General features: G+C 42.3%; 1 protein-coding gene across 5 annotated transcripts in view; it reads right to left on the bottom strand.

Moving 5' to 3' along the window:
- The window catches only part of tpm4a (tropomyosin 4a), a 36,591-nt gene extending 16,566 nt beyond the window's left edge, over positions 1-20,025 (bottom strand). The window contains exons 1-4 of one of the 5 annotated variants that reach the window (XM_030048846.1): positions 20,015-20,025; positions 19,196-19,199; positions 7,626-7,749; positions 5,218-5,343 (exon numbers count right to left, since the gene is read on the bottom strand). In XM_030048846.1, the coding sequence (XP_029904706.1) occupies positions 5,218-5,343; positions 7,626-7,739 (240 nt within the window). In that variant the 5' untranslated portion in view covers positions 7,740-7,749; positions 19,196-19,199; positions 20,015-20,025. Of the gene's footprint in view, positions 1-81; positions 659-5,217; positions 5,344-7,625; positions 7,861-8,236; positions 8,333-19,195; positions 19,200-20,014 lie in introns of those variants that run through there. The other 4 variants (XM_030048848.1, XM_030048845.1, XM_030048849.1 and 1 more) reach the window with 4 other exon arrangements.
- Between the last annotated feature and the right edge of the window lie 3,319 nt (positions 20,026-23,344).

Below are 23,344 nucleotides of genomic sequence, written 5' to 3'. Positions count from 1 at the left end.
TTAAGCAGAGGAAATGAAACATGGTGCTATTGAGAGGAAGAAAGCACGAGAGGGGAAAAAAACGAGTTAATTGTCTCTCACTTTCTCCCGGAGTTCCCGTTCAGTGTCCAGCTCTCTCTGTAGCATCTGAGCCCGGTCCTCTGCCTCGTCGGCCTGCTGCTGCAAACACTGAATCTTTCTCTTCACAGCATCCAGAGAGTTCAGACCTGCCATTGTACACTAGAGCTATGCTAAAGTAAGACTACAAATAGAAAAAAATAAGACAATCTTCGGTTGTGCAAAAACAAAAAGGAGAAAAGAAGTAGCCTATTACTTGCCGCTCCTTTTTTTGATGTGTTTTTTAAATGAGGCTACAACAAAACGTCGGTTCAAACTCGATCCGTCTTGGTCAAAGTCTTCGGAATGTAAAGGAGTCTTTCAAGTGCAAAAAACAAAAGAGAGAGGAAGTTTTAAGAGCGAGAACAGTGTCCGTCCAGGTGTTTTTTTTTTTTTTTTTTAAATTATTATTTTATTCTCCAAAAGTTTCTTCTGAGGTGAAGTCTCTAGGAGTGAATAGTTGAGAGTTGTCCTTTGGAATGTAACAGAGTTCAGCTCGGACACCTCCGGCTCGGGAGAGGCAGGCGGATAAAAGAGAGCTGCGCACTGAGCGGGGCAGAAGCGCCAGGCTCCCCGTCCGAGAAGCGCGATTATTGCTATGATGAGGTCACAGGAGGCGGGGCTTAGTGTGTGTGTGTGTGTGTGTGTGTGTGTGTGTGTGTGTGTGTGTGTAAAAGTTTATCCCTGTGACCGATATGATCAGCGCTACGAGTCAGAGGAAAAAGTCAGTTTGAGCTGCTTTCAATTATAGTGAAGGCGCAGCTCAAATGTGACAAACAAATCTGACGCCAAAGACGAACAGTGGAGAGAAAGTGATCACGCCGTCTTTAAAGTGACTAAAGGTAAAAAGGTTCATACAAAAAAACTATGATCACTTAATGCAGCTGTCTATTCTATGTTACAGAGTGTCAAGTCTTTATGTATCAATTTATTAATTCATTCGTTCATTCATTCATTCATTCATCAAACTGTTTATTCATTTAATATTTATCCATTCATTGGTAACACTTTACAATAACAGTACAACAATTAACGTTAGTTAACGTTAGTTAATGCCGTAATGGCTAATTAACTGTTAGTTAATGATTATTATGGCATTTACTAATGTTAATAATATCTACAATAACCCTTAAATAACATATAAATTAATACCTTAGCATGAACAGCATTAGCACATGATTCTTAGACAGTTAACGGTTAGTTAACTGTTACTTAATGTTCATTACCTGTTACTTAATGTTTATTACGGCATTAACTAACGTTAATTGTTGTACTCTTATTGTAAAGTGTTACCCATTAATTCTTATTGTTTGACTGATTGATTTGTTTCTTTGGTCAAGACAGAGTTCAAGACAATGGCTTGAACTTCTTGAGTGCTTGACAAGTGTCTGAATGAATGAAACATTAGATACAATTCAATCAAACTGACCACACCGGCATAAACAAATTTATGAATAACAAAGTTGCGTCCTGGTGGATCGCTGTGTAGAGTGAGGGCCATGTGTTATGACTAAACTGCCTGGGTTAGAATCAGGCCCAGGGATCTGTCCTTCCTGTCTCTATCCCCTGTGACTGTCTAATAAAGCAAAAATAAACCTTTTAAAAAAAATGAGTTAGTTATTATCGGAGGATGATCTGATATGTGAGTCACTTCCTCTAGTGCATATGACATAAAAGTGCACGAGTATTTCTGGGCATTATCTCCACAGTTTACATTGGTCCCCAGAGCCTTGAGCTGAAACTGGGAAAATTGTAAAGAATGGAGCAGGCTGAAAGCAACAGATCCATCAACCATAGCCTGAAGACATGAAAAATGTCAGCTACTCTGCCAAAACAAGAGAAGTTCAAACACCTGAACTAGTTGAGCAAGTTTTTATGCAACATAAAATTATTTCAAAGTTCCTTTATCTACCTTAGACATGAATTTAGTTGGCTATTTCTGAAAAACTCTGTGTGCATTTGCATTTGTGCGTGTGTGTGTGTGTGTGTGTGTGTGTGTTACCTATTGGCCTGATCTTAGAGTACATAATGTTATGTGTGTGGGTCTAATTCAGATTTATGCTATCTCTTTCATGTTATGCTGCTGGCCCTGACTGTGTTTACATTTACAATTTCCTATTCACATGACGGGCCAGTGAGGAAACATCTTGGCCGGACGGACGATTAGGCCGGCTGGTCCCAGCTCAGCTCAGCTCTGCTCAGTTTGATTCAACTCAGTGGTTTTAATGTGGCCGTGTGAAAAATCTCCCACAACCTTTCTCATCTCTGCTGGAGACCCCTTTCTTGATTTGCCCCTTGCACCGGAAAAGCTGGAAGCATTGATTTCATTAGGCACAGGAGTGCAGGGCTTTCTGTTTGCCTTAGCTGCATTCCAGGCATACCAGAGGCCCCGCCTGCCTCTGCTCTCTCTGCCCGCCTGGCCGCTGGAGCCCGGCTCTCCCCCTGCCTTTAAAATCATCACTCTGGGTGTTATCAGGGCCTGCGCTATCTTCTGTATGCTGCCACCCTCTCCACCCCGCCACCAGCCCTGTGCATGTATGCTAATATTGTGATAGTCATCTGAAACTCCCCAAGACATACCCTGCCTATTTGCTTTGGCAGGGGAGCCCAAGCTGGCAGTGAACTGAGGTGACCCGAATATCAGCACCACTGATCGTGCCAGGGTGGTTCTTTGTGAATCACAGCATGCAGACTGTTCCAGCTTGCTTGTTTGCATCATTGGTGAACTATTCTCTTGCCCCTGCCCCCACCTGGCTCCCTGTCTGTGTGAATTCAGATGTGTAATGACTTGACTGCTGCCTCTAATAAATGACATGTGGAGGAGCATTCATGGCAGAGGAGTAGAGTTTTGGAGCAGCTCCTGTGAGATTGAGATGTTGCTGTCAGTGTGCAGAAGAGTGCCACAAACCTACAGTAAATATATCTTATTCAAAAAACAGATTTGTTTAAAACTCACAGTGCTAGACTTAAATTTCCAAGCAGTGAAGCACAACCCGGAGTGGAAAAAACAGATTCAACCATGCAAAACCACAATTTCAAGAAGCATTTTTCTTTAGCGGCCGCTTGACCCACTTTTCATGGAACGGCTTTTTAGAGCTATTCTCAGGGCTGATTTAATCACTGGATAAAGATAATTCAGCGTGTCTCAGCCTCTTTCAGTGTGTCAGCGACTTCCCTTTTCTTGCCGCGTTGTACAGCGCTGCCTTTCCCTGGGATATCCTCCACAAAGCTCAAACAATACAACATCCTGCTGGAAGCTCGGGGGTTACTGGCATGACGTTTCTATTTGCACCATCTGCCCCGTAATCCTATTGGAATGACTTATTCTTTCCCATTATTATTAAAGTGGCAATTCGCCAATAATTTACTTCAACAGCATTTAATCCTTATGTTGAGTGTAATTGATTCCCCAGTAAGGATTTTACTTTTATACTCTGTTCTGGGTTGAATTCCTATCTGACCATCTGACCAAGAACATAATAGAACTTGGGCACTGACTTAGTAGAGGATTTACAACTATGCAAGTTTTTATGAACTATTAGACTTTATGATAGTCTTTTTGTTAAAAGTGATTCACATATAAGTGTGGCAATTTAGCATCCTGGTGGATGTTGGGGAATCTCCGTCTCAGTCTGTTTGTCATGTCTTTTTCTCTCTGTCTCATACATACACACACCCACATACGCACACACAGATGCTGAAGCAACCACCAATGACAGATATAGTGCTGTGGTTTGCAGCGTCAGCCACAATCCACAATATTATCTTTTTTCCCCAGATTGCTCCCGATTAGCTGCAGAAAAACTGTTTTGTCTAAAGTCACTCGGCTCAAACTCCAAAAAATCGTTTGTAACTAATTTAGGGGACACAGTTGTCCTCGCTGAGTGTGTGATATTTACATCACAACTAATCTATCAACATCGCTGTCATGCAGGCAAATGGCTTTCACAGGAAAAATAAAATGAAAACTGCCTTTTTTTTTCTGGTCCCTCTACCTCTGTATTGCAGCTACTTTGATTGTTAGGCCCATACTGGAAATTACATAAATATGGAAGAATAAATATGGCAAGCAGTTCTAACATTAGATAGCAATGTTTGGCTTTCTGGAATTAACTTTTTAGATATCAGCAGCGTCATTTCGACTAGTGGACAAATGACCCTGGACAATGCATATATCATGAATTGAGGGGAGCTAAAGATATCTTGAACTGGAATTATGACTAGTTGGAATTAAAGAAGACAGACATCTGGAAGTGAAAGTAAAACTAGTCATAATTCACTTGTAAATATCTGTGGATATTTACATGTGGATACCTGCAGCTGAACTGTAGATATCCATAATGAGAAACCCCAGACACATGATTGGTAAAAGTGGTGTCATTTGTCCTAGGCACTGCAGAAGAAATGACAATTGTGGTCAGGAAGAATTTCATTGTGTATATCTGATATGTTCTTTTTGACTAGGAAGAATTGAATTACGGATATCTGCAATACATATCCTGTCCAGCTATTAAATGTTAAAATGGCTTGTCATCGAGTAAAACAATTATTTAACCAAGGGTCACTATCTGTGTCGGCTACCGTGAGATAGTCTGAACGCTGGACAGGAATCCAGGCAGTAAACATATGACAGTGGTTTGTTCATTACAGCTGTGGAGTTTATATTAACCAGTGCTGCTCTGTTTTGGTTGAACTGCCAGTGAGGTGTGTATGTGCGTGTGTGTGTGTGGATGTGTATATAGTGGTTGTGGTGGTGGTGATGGTGGTGTGGGGGGACGTTATTCATGCGCTCATCTTTCAGGAGTGGCTGAACAGGAATGCAACAGTCTCTCTGTCATGTGCTATGGACCGTTCACTGCGGATCAAAGGCAGCTCACAGCTGGTGCTGGCCTGCAAACAGTCCAGCTATGGTCTAATGGACCATGGCATTCAGTGGGACAGTGTGTGTGTGTGTGTGTGTGTCTGCATATTTGCATGTGTTTATGTGCGTTTGCATGGGTTGGGATAAACAATCAGTTAACAAATTGAGGCCACATAAAAGTTCATATATCCAACAGACACGTTTGCAATGAAGAGTGTGTGTAGATATATGTAAGTGAGTGTTTGAGACCCTGCACTCACGTCTGTGGCTTTCTTCTCGGACAGTTCCAGTTTCTCCTGAGCATCTTTCAGGCCCTCGGAGTATTTGTCCAGCTCGTCCTCCGTCTGCTTCAGCTTCTTCTGTAGATCCAGCAGCTCCTCCTCCAGCTACAGCAGAAGAGACTGTTAGTTTGGTATTTTCCCTCAGGGCTCACGTCCCTTTGTCTATTCAATTCTTATTATTCAACAGGAATTTCACCTCATTTGAATCCCCACAGAGCCTATTAACTACACAAAACATGAGAATCTGGAGGCCACATTTTTCTGGCAGTGTGTCTCACAGAGGCTTGAACCATGCTTATTCCTAATTTGTTAGGAACAATTTGTATCAACTAACAAATTAAATTAGCTTGTATCAGTATTTGTAGGCATGATATGATAATCCAGTTTGTATAAGGCACTTTAAAAGTAAACTTGGCTTGGCTTGACTCAGTAAGTGTTCAGTATACTGAACCTTGGATAACTTTCCACCCTCTGACCTTCAACTAAAAAACAGTTATCCCAGATAGTTTACACTTTGGTGACGGAGCTATGCAGCTATTTTGACATGAATAACAGGGTGAACACAGGTGTTATTAATGATATAAGTCAAATGCTGTTCCATGTAAGTCTGACAGAGACAGGGTCCTGATATTGTTCATGCTGGCTCACTGGAAAGACTATTAATTAAAATCATTAGAACCACCAGTGTTTATCCTATTATTCATGTCAAAATTTCTGCTGTCAAAAGGGTCTGTTGGTTTACAATAATGTGTCAAATGCATCACCTTTGGGGTGTTATGTGTGTCTGAGAAGGGACGTGGTGTTTAAATTCAGATCAACACCAGCGGCTGTCATGCTTGGGAAGCCTAATTAGAAGTTGTGTTTATGATGGTTTGGTTAAATTTGAGCGTTAATGGTTTATTTTTAGTCCCTAATGACAAGCACTGTGGTATGCAGAGCCTGATCTCTCCCCCTCTCTCTCTCTCTCTCTCTCTCTCTATTGCTGTCTGTCTCTCTCATGCATACACACACACACACACACACACACACACACACACACAGATTTAGAGGGGTTAAGTGTTCCCCCTAATCAGTGTTCCCTTCTGAGCCTGTGAAGTGCTCCTGATAATCCCACTGGATTCCACACTGCCTATCTATTCTAATGTCTAAAAATACAGCTGTTATCACTGGGAACACACAGACGCCCGGGGCCTGGTGTGTGTGTTTGTGTGTGTGTGTGTGTCCACGTGTGGTCCTTCAGTGTCAGTGTTGCCTCTTTTGTATCTGAGACTCTTGCATCACGTGGACTCAAGGTAAATACATCCTCTATTATCCTCTACTATCCACTATTCTCTTGACTGGACCCTAACTAGGCTGCCTTCCCCAGGGACCCAGATCCATGAGCCTGGGTGGCCTTAACACCTGGAGCGGCCATGGTGTGTGTGCATGTGTGTGTGTGTGTGTGTGTGTGTGTGTGCGTGTGATGATATCACTTGGGATTATCCCAATTCAGGTTTTAAGCTTCACTGTCAACAGTATTACAAATAACCTATTGTTCCTACATCCACACTTATTGTTTGCTTCAATATTTGTTGTTGCATTGAGACTTAGGCTCCGTGCTCTGGAGTATTTTTCTGTCAAAAGGTTTGTCATTGTATGAGTTAACAAGTTAAGATTACAGGATTCTTGGATATCCTCTTTTGTGTGATATAGTTTGTGCTCACTACTAGGCAATGGCTTTTTGATCTACTCTTCATTCCCTACATCTGAAACTGAATGTAATGAAATAAACATGCTACATTTCCCCATAATAATGTTAGAACAGAGTAAATTTAATACAAAAAACGGAGATTTGAGAGCATATTCTGACAATGTTCCCTCACATACTCTCTGAAGAAGCAGTGGGCGTTGATGTTTGACAACCTGCCACGAATAAACCCACCTCAACCAGACTTTCAGCATTACGCCATGACAAAGAAACGTCTTTAATGCAAGTTTCAAATATTTCCTCTGTTGCTATGAAAAGCCTCTACAGTCTATTTCATTGTCTGGAATGTCTGGTATGGTATCAATGTTTTTAATAACTTAAGAACTGCTAAGAGGAAAAAGCCTTAAAGGAAAACCTTAAACACACACACAGCATCTGGATTTTTTTTTTCCAACAACACTAGACACTTTACAAATAAAAGTATTCCTTTAGGTGAAAATACAAACCTATCAACCAGACAACATGCTTTAATTTTCTTTAAGATATACCAAATTGTTGTATTTATCTTGTTTATTTGCAAGTTAACCTTACTTGAAATTTACATTTTTTGTTGTCAGTGACCCATCACAAGTGACACATCCAGATGTCCTGCTCTCCCTCTCTCCATCACTTTCTCCCATCTCTCCACCAGCTGCCTCACCTGCTTGCATTTGTCCTCCGCTGCCTTCTTGTCCGTCTCCGCCTGCTCTGCCCTGTCGATGGCGTTCTCCTTGTCCAGTTTCAGCATCTGCATCTTCTTCTTGATGGCCTCCATGGCGACAGTTCAGTCGGATTCCCCTCGCTTGAGATGAGAAGTGTAGCTTAGAAAGTGGAGAGCTGAGATGCTTTAGGAGGTTCTCTCCTGTGTGAGATGAAGTGTTGCACTTGAAGGCAGCCTGAGTCCAGCAAAGCCAGAGGGGAATAGAAAGAGAGAGAGAGAGAGAGAGGTAGAGAAAAGGGTGGGAAGCAGAGAGAGCAGAGAGAGCTGGTGAGCTGGTGCTCTACAGCCACCGATTTAAACTGCAAGAGAACCTGCCTCCAACCTCTGATGACCCCGAGTGCCCCCCCTCCCTCTCTCCATCTTTTCTCACCATCTCCCTCAATCCATCCGTCCATTCCTCCCTTCCATCCCACCACTCACCACTCATGCGTCCACCCCAGGCAGACACCCCCACCCCTAATGCACTCGCTCCCTGACTATCACACACACCCCACCCTATCAAACCACTCAGGCCTTTCTAATAAGGAATGGTCTGGCTCTGCTCGACTCACTCTTCCACCACAGATGATCTCCTTATTTGGGCTGCTGCGTTTTCACAGAGAGCCGGCGATCAGACAGGAGAGAAATGCACAGGTCCTGTTTCCACATTTAACCTCCTGCCAAGTCGCGCTGGCGCAAGCATCTCGCACTCAAAGTCTGAGGGCGTGCATATTTGAGAGGGTGAAAGGGCATAATGCAAAACAGAGAGAGAGAGTTTGGAGAGATAAAGAGAGCAAGTGTTAGAGAGAGGCAGAGAGAGGGAGAGAGTTTTTAAGCTGTACGTGCCCTGTCCAAATATTTAAGCACTATAGCTGGAAGTGCTTTCCAATTCCAGGAGACTTTGCACGAGAGTGATGTTGAAGTTTGCTCTCATTTATCCGTCCTTCATCAAAATTATTAGCAGGGCCTAAACAGAGGAAAGGAACAGAGGAAACTGGCTGCTACGGAAAACAGAACTGACGGGTGTGCAAACAAAGATAATTAAGGGTTGAAATGGGTTGAGAAATATTTTTCAGGGAAGATTTTTATCGTGGTAAAATCAACACTTAATGCTCTGCGAGGCAGTGTGCAGCTTCCACATTATTCAGCTAAGTGGCTGTATCATTGCATCACTAACCTGTTTTGGTTATATGGTTATATGATATCTATATAACTGCAGCAGCTGTAGTTTTACAGCATAACCATAAAAGTCTCATCAGGGCAACGGGGGAAAAAAATGTCAAAAGTGCTGGGAAGTTTTGAAATACCTGTGAAATCTGAGCTCTGATTTCTGCACACCTGATATTTGAGTGTGGTGAGTGAGGGATGAAAGCAGACTGAGAGACAGAGGGTTGAAGTGAACAATGGAGATCTGTGTCCTGGGTCATCTATAGGAAGAGATGTAGGGTCCAGCCATTCATGCACACATTTTAAATGCAACACACTTAAGGGTGCATCTATACACAGTAGCTAAAATACAGAGAAACCTCCAGTGCATTAACAATGGCAGTCGTGCACGCATACACAAACATAAACATAGACAAACTCCCCATACACCACCTCTCAGCCTGTCTGTCCATGTTCGAGTGTCTCGTTAGCCGCACTTCACCAATCTAACCATTCTAAAAATAAAGGACATTGCTCAGATAACTGGTAAACCAAACGTCTCCACAAAGTACAGGGGAGCAATTACGCCTGAGAGCAATTTAGTAACACACCAGATCCTCAGCCAATGTATACCTCCGAGGAATGTCACACGGTCAATCTAAACCTAATTATGCAACGGCTCGTTTCAGCCGAGCAATGTGATTGGTCGAAGGCGCATTCCAGCCTTGCTCTTGATTCACATAAAACCCAGCCAGCCTTCCTCTGTTTGTTGCCCTGCCCACTCTTGTGATCGTTCATTTTTTCTGCATGACTTTTGAACTTTTCAGACATTACATGAGTCGCTAATGTTGCGTACAAATCCATAAGGCCCTTGAGAACATACTTTACCATGATTATGAGCAGGGCCACTTACTGCTACGACTGCTCTCGGCTCCACCTTGTAGTTGTTACATCACTATCCCATAATCACAGCTAAGAATGCCCTCTCAACCACGTATTACTGCTATAGTATTTCACACCTACAATAAAGCCATACTGTCGACATTCTGAGGGGGCGGTGTTTTTAAGTGTTGCAGGTTTTACTGCCCATGATCGAAAGGTTATATTACATAACAGCCTTTTTTACCAAGATTAACTGATGGGCAGTGGAATGCAGGCTACTATTTTGTCTGATCCCTCCTCCCTGGCTTGATGTATCATAACCCATCAGGTCTTGATTTAATACATCTGGTCCCTTTCCCCTCAAGACAATCAGATACAGAAGTCAGGATTGGCTAATTAATCTCCTCTCCGGTCGATCTCCCCCAGAGATTTCTCACATCGGGTTTTATTGGGTGTAAGGGGTGTTGAGAACAGCGTCAAGAAGGAAACTTAGTGGCGTTGCAGCTGCTCGTGTGAGAGCGAGGTGTCTGTGGTTATGATGTGGAGGTTGTGGAGGAGGTGCAAACTGTCACACACCCCGACGCGTTTGGCCCTCCTTCTGTGGTGTCAGGGGAGACGGGGCCAGAATAAGCAGAGGGATGGAGTGAAAAATGTCCCACAATGCCCTTTGGCCACACCGATCCAAACCGTACGGCTTGGCTCATAGTCATCTGTCACTTTGGTTAATCATCTGGTAGCTGGAATGATGGGTTTTCTATTGTTGTGGTGTGAGCGTCTTAAGCCGTTATAACATCAAGGTATTTCACAATGAAAACAGAAGCATCTAACTGAAGGCGGTGCGATAAGACATTAGCCACTGTGAGAATGAAGAGAGATGTGTCTAAATCTGGGAGGGATCGAGGGTTGATCTGGACCGGATTCCTGTGACGTGCGGTTCAGCTTTGTATTATTTACCCTCAAGCTCAAAATGATATAGTGCAAATTAAGTAGACTCCACTGTTGTTTGTTTGGCTTTTTCTGTCAGCAGGATTTCTTGCAGGACAAATGCTGAAGCAGTTTTGTGGATTTGGATGAAGCCAGCAGGATTTTATGTTACAGCTGCGGTATTAAACCATGTGTTAGCGAGGGACCCTTTGCTGCCCGTTTCCAGTGATGGGGTTTGAGCTGAAGACTGGATGGAACGTACCTATGCAAAAGAAAAATATCGATTAAAGAAAGTCATTTTTTAACACATCCGACCGCTTTCATTCGAAATGCCTCACAGAAACGTTTTGTTAAGGATAATCACATTAAACCTGAGATTTTCTTCCAAGTGAACCCTGGTCAAGACAGGCAGCATGCAAAACATTTCACAGATAAGCAAGCATGAAACAGCATTAGCATAACTGCAGAAAAATGACTGCGGGTCGATGGAAATCACTTTGCTAAATCTGCTGGCATCGAAACATGGTGTTGATCGGACAACAAGGGACCAGCAGCGGTCTTCCTCTGCGATTTGGGCGGCTGCGGCTGTAACCCTCCACTGTGCTGACTCTCCTCAGAGCAGACATACTTCACATATGAATTTTTGCCATGTTCCACCCAGCCACTCAGTAAGTAATTCAAGAGTGTAATTTAGTGTTTTTAATATCCTCTCCCAGTGTTCCAAGTATGCTTTCTCTCACTGCTGCTCAGCCACAGAAATGCTGCAGAGGGGCCCAGACTAAACATGAAATATTTTGCTAAGACCATTTGACTAGCTGATGAAAGTGTATGTTTTTGATTTATGATGTAGAACGAGGCATGGAGGGGAGGATTGTGGATGGCGCGGAGAGAATTCTTTGTTGAGAGGGCTGACATTCTTAACCCGGCACCAAACAAAGAGGCATCGGGGCTTTTGCAGAAATGAAGTCAATGTCCCTGCAGGAGAAACCATGATCAGGTTTACATGCCTTTTTCTTGGTTCTAGCGGGGATGTAGGGTATGTGGTGTGTGTGTGTGTGTGTGTGTGTGTGTGTGTGTGTGTGAGAGAGAGAGAGAGAGAGAGCCCAGTACCTATAGCCTGGGGGTGCACACTTACCTCATGACTCACCCCAGACAGGACACCACCTGGAATCTGGTGACACACAAACACACACAGTAAGCAGCATCTCTTCTGTAACCTGTTGCCTGTGCAAGCAGAAGCATGTTTCTTTGGTGACGACCGGCTTCTATGCCACATGCAATGACGTCAGGGACCCGCCCCTCCCCCTCACTCTTACACACAAGCTGTTCACAGATGCTTGGATCATAGCTAACCAATCAGGGGTGAGCTTGCATGTTGGGACGTCTCCTCCAGATTTGGGGCAAGCACAATACGTCATTGTTGGTAGTACTAGTAATCACAAACATGGCGCAGACACACACACTCACTGTGTTGTGATGTGATGTTGAAAGGATTTCAATATATCACACTCACATTACACCGCTCCACAATGCCATGCTTCACACATCAATAACTGGAGATGTTGTGTGTATGTGTGTGTATGTGTGTGTTTGTGTTTCTGTGTGACCTCGGCCTCACGTGTGTCATACATGTGTCGCCTCGCATAATTTAAAGCTACTCCTATTGAATCTCAATCAGAAGGACGAGTCCATCAGGTTTTTCATCGGCCCTATTACTTCCACCACATATAATTATGTTCCTCAATTAAACTGAATTATTCAGCATTCAGGACACAATGAGCCGGTGAACTGACTGACAATCGTCATGGAGACAGAAACCTGTGGATCAGGTAGAGATGGTGAGAATTAAAGGAGGGAACATAAGCAATAGTGTGATCACTCTCATGAAGTGGTAAACCCTATATGGAAATATAATATACCAGGATTTCCATATATGGCATATACAGTGTGTCCATGCTAAACATGCCTGCATGAACTGTATTTGAATTTGGCACATTTTCATATACGGCCATACATATCTAAAATATGTTACAGGAACATGTGTCCCTCTCTCCTGCCACTGTCATGTCACATACATCACTTATGTATATATATATATATATATATATATATATATATATATATATATATATATTGCATATAATATGACATGTCATATCATATATCATATATGCTGAGCTGGTATGTGTGCACATGCTGTATATGACCACATCAGGACAACATGATGTAAGACAGATAGATATATGTGTGTGTGTGTGTGTGTGTGTGTGTGTGTGTGTTCATATAGGGTGTCAGTATCTGACAAGTGCCTAGGTACTGTGGCTGGTGACCCAAATGTGTGTCACCAGTCAAATATTGCCTTAATGAGTCTTAACCTGGGACATGTTACAACAGCTTGACTTGGATGTGGAGCTGGTCATGTTAAAGAAACCTCGGTCTGGTGTAACATATAGTACAGTCATTAACTGTGATTAATGAAAACGTTTTCACCTGGTGCCGTATGACACACCGTTTGTGAATGTCTGATTATGCAACAACTTCCTGTGTGTAACAGAGTGAGAACATTCCTTATCTCATTTATGGATGATGCACCAACAACTGTGGGGAGAGAGAAAGAGACACACAGACAGACAGACAGACAGACAGACATGGAGTCAGCCGGCACAGAAAGAGATGTCACTCTTCTCTAAGTCAATGAAGACACGCTAACACTAACACCTGTGGAGAGAGGGGAGGTGAGGTGCAGACTGAGGACGGTATGTGATAGTTGTTGCTTCATCCTGACATGGTGGTGACACACACACACCTGTAGCCCAGAGGACACCCTGCATCAGTGCAGCACACACACCATATAAGGACACCGGCCCTCTGACTCATTTATTATCTGCCTGACTGTCTGATCGACTGCCTGACTCGCCGAGGATGCTGTGAGCTGGGACGCTCTGTGACTTTGACATGATCGGCGGTCACAGAGAGCCGCATTTGCTATCCACGCTCCACACTTCCCGTTTGTTATCCCTCTCATTTTCTTCCCCCCTTCTCCCACCTTTCATTTTCTCAACACCATTTCCCCTCCTTTCCCACTTCCTTCTCTCATTTACTATCTCATCCCCTCTCTCCCTCTTTCATTACTTTGTCTTCCTGTGTGACTGTGTGTTGAGCAAAGAGCTCAAGCTCGAATGCATGTAAAGTGTACACACACACACACACACACACACACACACAGATTCATTGTGCATCTGGCTGTGGAAGAGTTCCACCACTTTGCTGGGACTGGAAAAAAAGTGTGTGGGTGTCTGTATGTGCACATGTGCGTATGTGTGTGTAAGCGGGGAGTGGCAGAATGAAAGAGTCAGGGTGAGTGAGAGAGGGAGAGAGAGAGAGAGAGAGGAGGGAGGGAGGGAGGATGAGGATGGGCCAGGCCCCAGTTCCAGAGTCAGAGAGAGGAAAACCCTCCCACAGGAAACCAGCACTCCACTCCACATGGCCTTTTAAGGTAAAAAACTCCCCAAAACTCTGCTCGCTAGGGAATAGGGCTAAGATATAGCCACATTTAAAGCTACAGACAGAGAGGGAAAGGCAGGGCGGGAGCCTGTGACTCAGGAAAGGCTGTTTGAGGAAAGTAAGAGACAGAGAGAGAGAAAAAAAAATCCCTAAACTGTGAGGAAACTAAAAAAGATCTGACTCTTTCTCACCAGTTTCTTCCTCATGATAATGAAGTTAGCCTCTGTCCACTTTTCAGGCCACAATGCCCACTTATAACACGCATTTTCATAACATTTCACTATCAGAAGGTTTATGACTAAAGGCACACATTAGCTCTGGTCGCTGCTGTATCTTTATGGCAGAGCCAGTGAGCTACAACAGAGAGATGAGAAACATTCCTGTTGTCTGGCTGCTCTCTTGTCTCTGAGTCACATTAAGGAGCGGGAGTGTGGGAAACAGACCCCGTGTGTCTCTTCACTCTGGGAAAAGTATCATAAATATGAGAGAATTGTAAACACAGTATGCACCCACATCATGAACTCTACTGAAACCGGGAAATGAAAATGTATTATAAAAAGGACTGTAGATGTTGTTTTATTTTGGCTGATATCAGCAAAAAAAAATTTGGGGTTGTTGGGTGTATATATATATATATATGTGTGTGTGTGTGTGTGTGTGTGTGTGTGTGTGTGTGTGTGTGTGTGTGTGATTGTGTGTGCGTGCTCTGTGTGTGTGCTGTTTGGTTTGTCTGTGCTGCTGCCCTCCGTTATCTGGCTTAACATTTGCCTCTTTGACATTGCTCAGGGAGGGTGTGTAAATAAAGATCCATGCTGCTGAATGGCTGTAATGAGAGGCTATCAAGCAGCAATTATTTTGAGCGCTTATCACCTCATCACTCTCATTCATAGCTGGCCCCAGAGGCTGAGCAGTGGGAGAGGCTGTGGGGGGGAAGGACGGAGGGACGACTGGAGAGACAATATAAGCTACAGACAGAAAAAAGGAGAAACAGAGACAGTAAATGAAGACTCGGAAAGCTCAGCGTCTTACTGTGCCGATTATTATGGCACAGAGGAAACAGGGAAAAAGGAGGTCTGTTTATTTAAAGGATAACTAAATGCCTACTTGTGCCAGACTTATCACTGCTGTTATCGCAGCTTAATCCAAACATATTTGTACAGTTTTATACTTTACTGAAGCCCCTCCCCTCTATTCAAACTGAATTCCAGCCTGCACATTTCAACATATAGATATAACTGTGGTTCCCTGCACTATTGCACTGCTTTGTGCCAGACTCCAGGCCTTTTCCTCTTACATCTACAATGGGAAGTATCCAAGGGCAAACCTGTTAGCAATTCAACAAAGCTCTATTGCTGAGGTTATCTAGGTACCACACTTAAGAGCCCATGCAGGAAGAATGCATGACGTTATCCCACAGCCTCTCTCCTCATAGGCCACTGATAGGTGGCAGCCAGCATAGCCAGGCTAAGTGGGCCATGAGCTGCCGCTGCCGCTGCCAACATAGTGGGCGGAGGTCAAAGGTCATCATGAGTCATCGACACCCTTCCTGGATTACGTGGAAACACATAATCAAGACAAAAGGGCAAGGCAAAGCGAGTGCTACGTGGAGAGTGAGTACTGAATGCTGGTGTCACATCACACTTGATATAGAAGAATAGCTGTTATAATTCTTGTTTTGGGTCAAACTCCTGATCCAAACTCTAGTCCTCCCCTGTCTACTGTACTATAACTCTGTCCGGGCTCCTTGTCATCAGCCCCAACAACTCAAAATCCCGAGGCCTGCCTTGTCTTTCACCCCCACCAAACTCTCCCATCTCCTCCTGTGCTCCCTCCACTGGCTGCTCACATTTAAATAAAACAAAATTCTGGCACTGGTGTAAAAGGCTGCTAAGGTAACTCCGCCCCCACACTTCCAGATCACAGCCGGCCTTAAGCTCTCCCTTCCCGGTGCTAACCTGGCCATCAGCCTGCTCCCTCCCTGGCTGCCTAATCTGACGTTTCCACCTAAATCAGGACAAAAAAAAAATCTCCTTCTAACTTCTGCTGTAAGTTCAAATCCCATCGTTTCAAGAAACAATTCACACCCCTGTCTCCTCAGTCTTTATTTTTCCAATGGATCACAGCCACCTCTCCGATATTTTCCTCCTCCACTCCACTGGAAATGCTGATGCTCATGCCACATCTAAAAAACAAGCGTGTACCATTGTTCCTCAGCTCTTATTTATCTGGTCCTGGTCTGTTACATATAATCACTTGTAAAAGTCACAGACAATATTTTCTGGGCGTTGTGGTTCTGACCCTTGCTAATCGTTGTATAATTGGTGATCAAGTGGTTTGAGCTCATTACAATATAATGCAATCAGTCGGGATAACAGCATCAGTCAGATTCCAAAAATGTCAATGTAAACGAACAAAGTCATGACGCATATATACAGTGTATATACACGTGTGTGTGTGCGTGTGTGTGTGTGTTTGTGTGTGTGTGGGACACTGATGTGGGTGGATGTGATTATCCATGTCCTTCTGTCCTCTTGATCCCAGAAATAAATTGAGTTTCATGGCTCCGACCGCACCAGCTGAGAACAGTTCTGTGTGTCCATTAGCCTCGCCCACCTACTGTTAAACATATGGCTCTATTCAGAGAGCTAACTGAAGGGTGTCATTTGTCATGAGCAGTGTAAGCAAACAAGAAGCACAGACTCACACGCACAGGCCTGAATACATGTTATTATGCACAGTAGCCTGTGAATGCGTATCGATGCTATTCCTTCACTCACCACTTTTTATATTTGTTGATATACAGCATCAGTTTAATCATTCTTTCTGCACTTCATGTCCTAAAATGGCAGTGACAGAATTCCTCTCTTGTCAAGCTCCATCCTCCCTCTGCCTGTGATAGGAAGTAATGCTGGTTTCCATTTTGCAGTGCTGTCCCCTTTGCCCCGTAACCACTTTCCTCACCACTTGAACAAGTTCTCATAAATGTATGTGAGTAGCTCGCTCCTCTGGGCCTGCAGGATATTACATCCATCATGAGCGAAAACATCATGCACGCAACTTGGTGTGTTTTCTTCCAACCTCATGGTGATGTTATGGCTCCATCTGTTGGTCACAAAGCGGAGGCAGGATTCCTACTCAATGTGGAATACACAGAAAACATTTTTCCTTTACACAGTACCCACATGTTTGAAATGAGTCATCTGAGGAACTAAAGAAGAACCGATGTCTCCTCAATTTTAAAAACACATTCCAGGCTCAGGATCCTAGTGGCTAAGCTGATATGTGCTCTCTGTGTCACAGGTTTGAAAATGAGCTTGGATTTATGTTGCAGGCCCAGTCATCTCTGTCACCGTATCTTGTGTGTATATATGCAATAAAGTATAAATGCCGCTATGTTCAAAATTTGTTAGACTCATGCTCCTTCAAATGGATCTGTATTAATCTGACAGAGGGTAAGAAATGCAGGGGAGCAAAGAGTGGCGGTGCAACATTTAAAGATAGATAGATAGATAGATAGATAGATAGATAGAGAGAGAGAGAGAGAGAGAGAGAGAGAAACAACAAAAAATCGGATCATGTGCAGAGGAGGGTGGAGGCAAAGAAAACTATGAATGAAGGATGAAAAGAAACTAAACATGAGTGCAGACAGAAACTGAGGCAAATGAAGGAGGAGAAAGTGATGGACTGGGCACAATATAGATAAAGCAATCAAAGACTGGTTGAACAGAAAAAAAATAATCAGAGGAGGAATGTACAAGATAAGAACACTAAAGTAACAATGGATTCTTTGGGAAGAGCTAAAGAGGGAAGAAAAACAGACAGAAACCGACAGAATAATATGACAAATTAATTTTGCGGAGGAAAGCCAGCAGGAGAGAGAGTGGAGACCCTGCACATAAAAGGAACAAGGCATGAGAAATGCACAAAAAGTGAATCAAGACACGCAAACTGAGTCCTCCCAAAACATGCCTGTTCAGTCAGATGACAACATAGTGAAGGACCAGCTAGCACGACCAAAAATAAACAACTGGGTCACCACTGAATCCAAAGAAACTGTGACTACATCGGAACAAGATGCTAATGAAAATAATGGAAAACTCCTTGAAGTCATGGCTGACCAGCCTGCAGAGGAAAAGCTAGAAAAAACAGAGCTGCCACAACTGGAATGCTGACAAACATGACTATAAAGAAGGTCAAGACAAAAGCATTCAGAGCAGAAACTCTCAACTGATAGCCTGGTTCATTTTTGCATTTTGATATGCTCCTTTACAATCGAATTGTTTGCATCAATTACACTCTATTTCACATTCCCATGGTAGCTTTTTATCATCATGATTATATTTATTGCGATACTTTAAGGGATTGCGCATTTTATTTCTCTGTCCTGATTAACTGATACATAAATAACTTAACCATCTGAATAATTAATGAAAATTTATATTTTACTTTGTTTTCTGGTGATTAGAAGACTGCACAGAACACACTGCACAAGACTGCAATTTCCAAATGTTTTGGTAGTAGAGGTACTATCTCTGTATTTCACCACATATGGAGCAGCCAATTATGACAAAGTGTATTTTGATAAAAGATAGGAAAGGGTTACCAGTGGTTGTTTGTAATAGTAGTTCATTTTTTTTTTTTTTTTATCACACAGGATGGCTGTGCACCATGTAGTATTGGCAACACGATAGGGCTTACAGACAACTAGCTTTGCACTTTGCACTTGTAACCCTCTAAAGGAAACTATTGACCATTATGTGAAAGCACTGAGCAAAGTATCACTGACACTGAATAACCCTTCATGGTAAATAGATTATTCATACAGATGTGTTATTGCGTAACGGCAAGCTAAGTTGTTGGCTTTTTGAATGGTCATTGAATGGTCATTGATGAGCTATTAATACAGGTAAAGCAATGAGATCTCACTGGCCCAGAGCCTATTTTAGGCCTATGGTGCCCTGTTATACAACCTTGTCCTAAGGATGTATGTGGGCATCAAAATTTATAGAGACTGTTATGCTTGCAATGCAAAACATACCATATAGAACATGGGAAGGACATTCTGTGCAAGAGAAGTGGCTAGAAAACACATGATGAAAGCATGAATGCACTTCACATAGGAAACATCTTTGACACTGGGTAACCTCAAACTGAACACTAAAGCTGAGCACCGTCAGGTACCAAGAAGGTGGCACTGATTTTTTTGTTTGTTTGTTTGTTTGTTTGTTTTTTTTAAAAGCAAAAACATAATATCACATGGAAAATCAGTGAGCTTGTAGATAGGAATATTGTGCAAAATATGTCCTCATGATCTACTGAGGCTTCACTCTGAAAGGGACAGAACAATCAGTAGGTGGATATGAGGTCATGTTTTCTCTTGTTCGAGCTGTACCATAAAATCAAGATGCACTGCAGTCCCAAGGTTGTTTGATTTTCTTCGGCACCAGTGTTTTGTTTTCAGAGCCATATCAAGTGCAGTGTTTCCCCTGATGTTTGGCGGATGAGCAGAGACAGTTCATGGCTTTGCTGATAGTTCCTGTGCTTGTTATGTAAACTGCTGGACCAAAAGGCCTTGTCTTACCTGTTGTTTTGGGTCGCTGTTAACGTCACGGCCTTGGGCCTAACATGGTCAGGAACAGGATTTCTGACTGAAGGGTGCAAGGTTAGGTTGTGAGCGAGCCCTTCTCGGAATGCATTTAGTCTTCTCAGTCTGCTGTTCTTTATTTGTAAAAAATATTCAAAGTTTGCGGCAGGCTTGCAGGCTTCCACATGTTTGGCTTTGTTCCTCTGTGAGGTCAAGTAGCAGTCGGTAGAATGACGATTGGACTTTCCTCCTTTCACAGCATGCCAAAGCCAATTTACACATTTACACATCTGTGTGCTTAAAAAAATACTTCAAGCTTTCCCAAAGTTCATAGTTGATGCTCCTCATTCATTTTCTCACTTTTTGCAAGGGTGAGAGTACTTTGTGTTTTTAGGCAATCACTAAAGGAAATCACTGTTACATGTATGTGTTCTTTAGTGTATACAGTTAAACCAATTGTGCTCTGTTTTGTGATATTAAAACATAAGCAAAAAATGTGTATACATCTCATTTACTCATTGTTTAACACGGTTTCCCAGTGTTCCCAGTGTCATCATGAGTGATGGAACTTGGATGATTCCCATGGGGACACCAGGTTGTTGCAGGAAAAGCACGGTAGAAGAAAAATCAAGGTACAAATGCAAACATAAGTGGTGTTTAACTATAATGCAGCAAATACAGCAATAGGAATGAAATGAATGAATGAAATAAATTAAGACATGAACCACAGCTGTATATGAATGTGCAAAATCACAGCAGCAGATCATAATGAAATAGGGAAATAGTTTTCTTTTCTTTTTAGCATTTCCATGCAGCGTTTGGGTTTTAGGGGTTTTCTGTAGGGGGAGACGTTGCACTGCAAGTGGACTAACTTTGGCACTCGAACTCTGAGGCATCTCAGTCTGCTGTCTCTTCTTGGAATGAGGTCAGTGACAGACGGCACCTGTGTCTAGATTACTGTAACATCTGCTGAAAAAGACACACTGTATCTTTTTTTTTTTTTTTTAAGATCCAACAAGGATTCATTGTTTTCTGCTACATATTATTTTGAGAACATTTACTGTGCAAAATAGATACTGTATCTGCACTGATAAGAAATGACATTTTCCTTCTCATTAGGCTGTGTGTTTGAGCCATCTCAGACTGATGATAGCACAGCTGAGCATAGACACTATGGGATATCTATGGACTATGTATGTCATGTCAGAGTTGTCAGGTACATACAGTAGAGCACACACAGCAGCACATTATTGCATCAAAAGTCAAGTGATTACAGACTTTCAAGCTTCTAGTTAATAATTTCCTCTTACCTTTGTTGAAAATCAACCATTATTTGATATTTGAGCTTTAATGTGGAGCAAAGTTCCAAGACCTGTGTTTCTTTTTATCTTAACATATTATTATGAAATAGCCCAAAAACATGCAAAACATTTTCTATATACTTCAGCAGATTGTCTGGCTTTCAATTCATTTTGAAGGAAGTTTCCATAGGTGGAGTTCCACAGGTTAATGTGAGCATGACAGAGTGTACAGTGTACAGTTAGTCTTCCAAGCTGTGGTTATCACTGTGTCAGCTATCTCAGTGTAGGTGACAATATCAGCAAAACCCATCTTAGATGCATGTCCCCCAAAAAGGCAGTGATGGATGGTGGTTTGCTTGTCTTTTTGGTGCAGATCTATGTCAGCGTCTTGAATACAATACACTCATTATGGAGCGTGGCACAGGCTGGACATTGTGTACTGCCCAGGCATGAGGAAAGCGAAGTCCAAAGCCCTTTGTGAAGTGGGTCAGGTCTTGGAAGGGGTTAATAGTTGGCTATGTCAGTAGATTGATGTGATTTGATAATTCCCATAGCCTATGAACCCACAGAATCCTACTAAGGCCTTACAGTCTCACTAATTATCCCAGGATCCTTTGTCTGGCACTGAATACCACAGATTTGTGAGGTCAGATTGGGTGTCATGTGTACTGTTGCTTTGAGTTAGCCTCAATGGCAGCCAGAAAATCCCATGAAATAAATTTGGTCTGAATTACTAAACCTCATGTGAAAAACATTATACCCCCCCAGAACCAGAAAAAAGAGTTGAATGTGAATATTTACAGCAGAGCAGAGAATCTATATGTGGATGCTTTCCGAGAGCTGACAGCATCAGTTACAATAGTACGGGCAGCCGAAGCTTTCATTCTTATTTTAATAGGAACTGAGATGCAAGTAATTCACAAAAGTCTCAGAGCTTTTGAGATTTCACTTTCAAATGCTTTGACTGAGCCATGGTTTCGGAAGCAATCGGCCTTGAAATAAGCCAATATAGAAGTGGGGTAGGAATACGCTGATAACTTTGTATGGCTCTGAAATGAAACGCTTAGATCACATTCCACAACGAGAAAGCTTGTGTTGCATTGCACTCCTCATCGAAAGTCAACGTCCCAGAGTAACCTCCTGTCCACGCTAAGAAATAAAGGTGAATGATGGAAAAATAAAGGTTCCAGGAGGGATCTCTGTTGGGTGGTAGGGCTCTGGGTTAAAAATATAGGCTCTAATTATGAAGGCTCTAAAAAAAGAACTCTCTCATTTTCTTTCCAGAAATATTCAGAAAAGTGATAAGCCTCTGTTTTATTTTAGCAATTTGAAACAATTCTGATTTCTGATTGTTGGGGCAATAAAGGTCCTGTAAGAAAATGAACTTATTGACTGGTTCATGAAAACATGGAGTTAGGGTTAGCAATCATGAAGTAAGAGACTTAATACTATAATGGTTATTGTTGATGTGGTGGTGAATAAAAAGGAGGGTTAACCATGATCTCCTATCAGTGATCATCTAAGGCAACCACAAATACTAACAAAAATATTATATGCTAAAATACAGTTGATGTATGTCTTGTCCTTGAAAAAACCCTCATATACTTGTCCTTACGCGCTTACATACAGTTACAAGTATGGTAATACTTGCAATGTTTCAATGTTTCTGCCATTGTCTTGTATAGATGGTAGATGGCCATTTGCAGCATAGACATTATTGATTATTTGTCCAATCTGTGCATTGTTTTTTTTTTTTTTTTTTTTTTTTACCTTTTCCTTTCCTGTTTCCTTGTGTTGTTTTCATGGTAGTTTTCCCTTATCATCATCATGTTTAAGATTTATTCATGCCGAGTAAGGCTGTGCTCTGCTAGGTGGGCCTGTTATGTCTTTCCAACATGCTTTGAACTGTTTTATGCTTATACTTTGCTCTTGTGTGTAATTTGTTATACTACAGTACGTCATTTTGTTCTGAGACTGATTTAACATTAGAACTGGACTAGCTTGTTATCTGCAAAATCCTTTGCAATATGCTTATACCGAAGGGCTATGTATTGTAAATAAAGTTGATCTGACATCATTTCTTATTTAAGTTCTGTGTACTTTTGCTTGATTTGGACTCATTCATGCCTTGCAAGCCTTGTGATATTTTAAAATTTTGCATCAAGTTTCTACATTTCATTGCATCACTTGAATTCTGACTTAAATGTCTCCGTAAGTAGCTTCAAAGTTAAAAAAAACATGTTTTCTATACTTTGTGATAATGTCACATACATATTATGTATCTGCTGGTTACAACACTTCACTGAGGCTATATCACACTGATATTGAGTGAAATATTC

The sequence above is a fragment of the Myripristis murdjan genome, chromosome 4, assembly GCF_902150065.1.
Source record: "Myripristis murdjan chromosome 4, fMyrMur1.1, whole genome shotgun sequence".
Classification (NCBI taxonomy): domain Eukaryota; kingdom Metazoa; phylum Chordata; class Actinopteri; order Holocentriformes; family Holocentridae; genus Myripristis; species Myripristis murdjan.
Note: the sequence above shows the minus strand (reverse complement) of the source record. Positions and strands in the feature narration are given on the sequence as shown.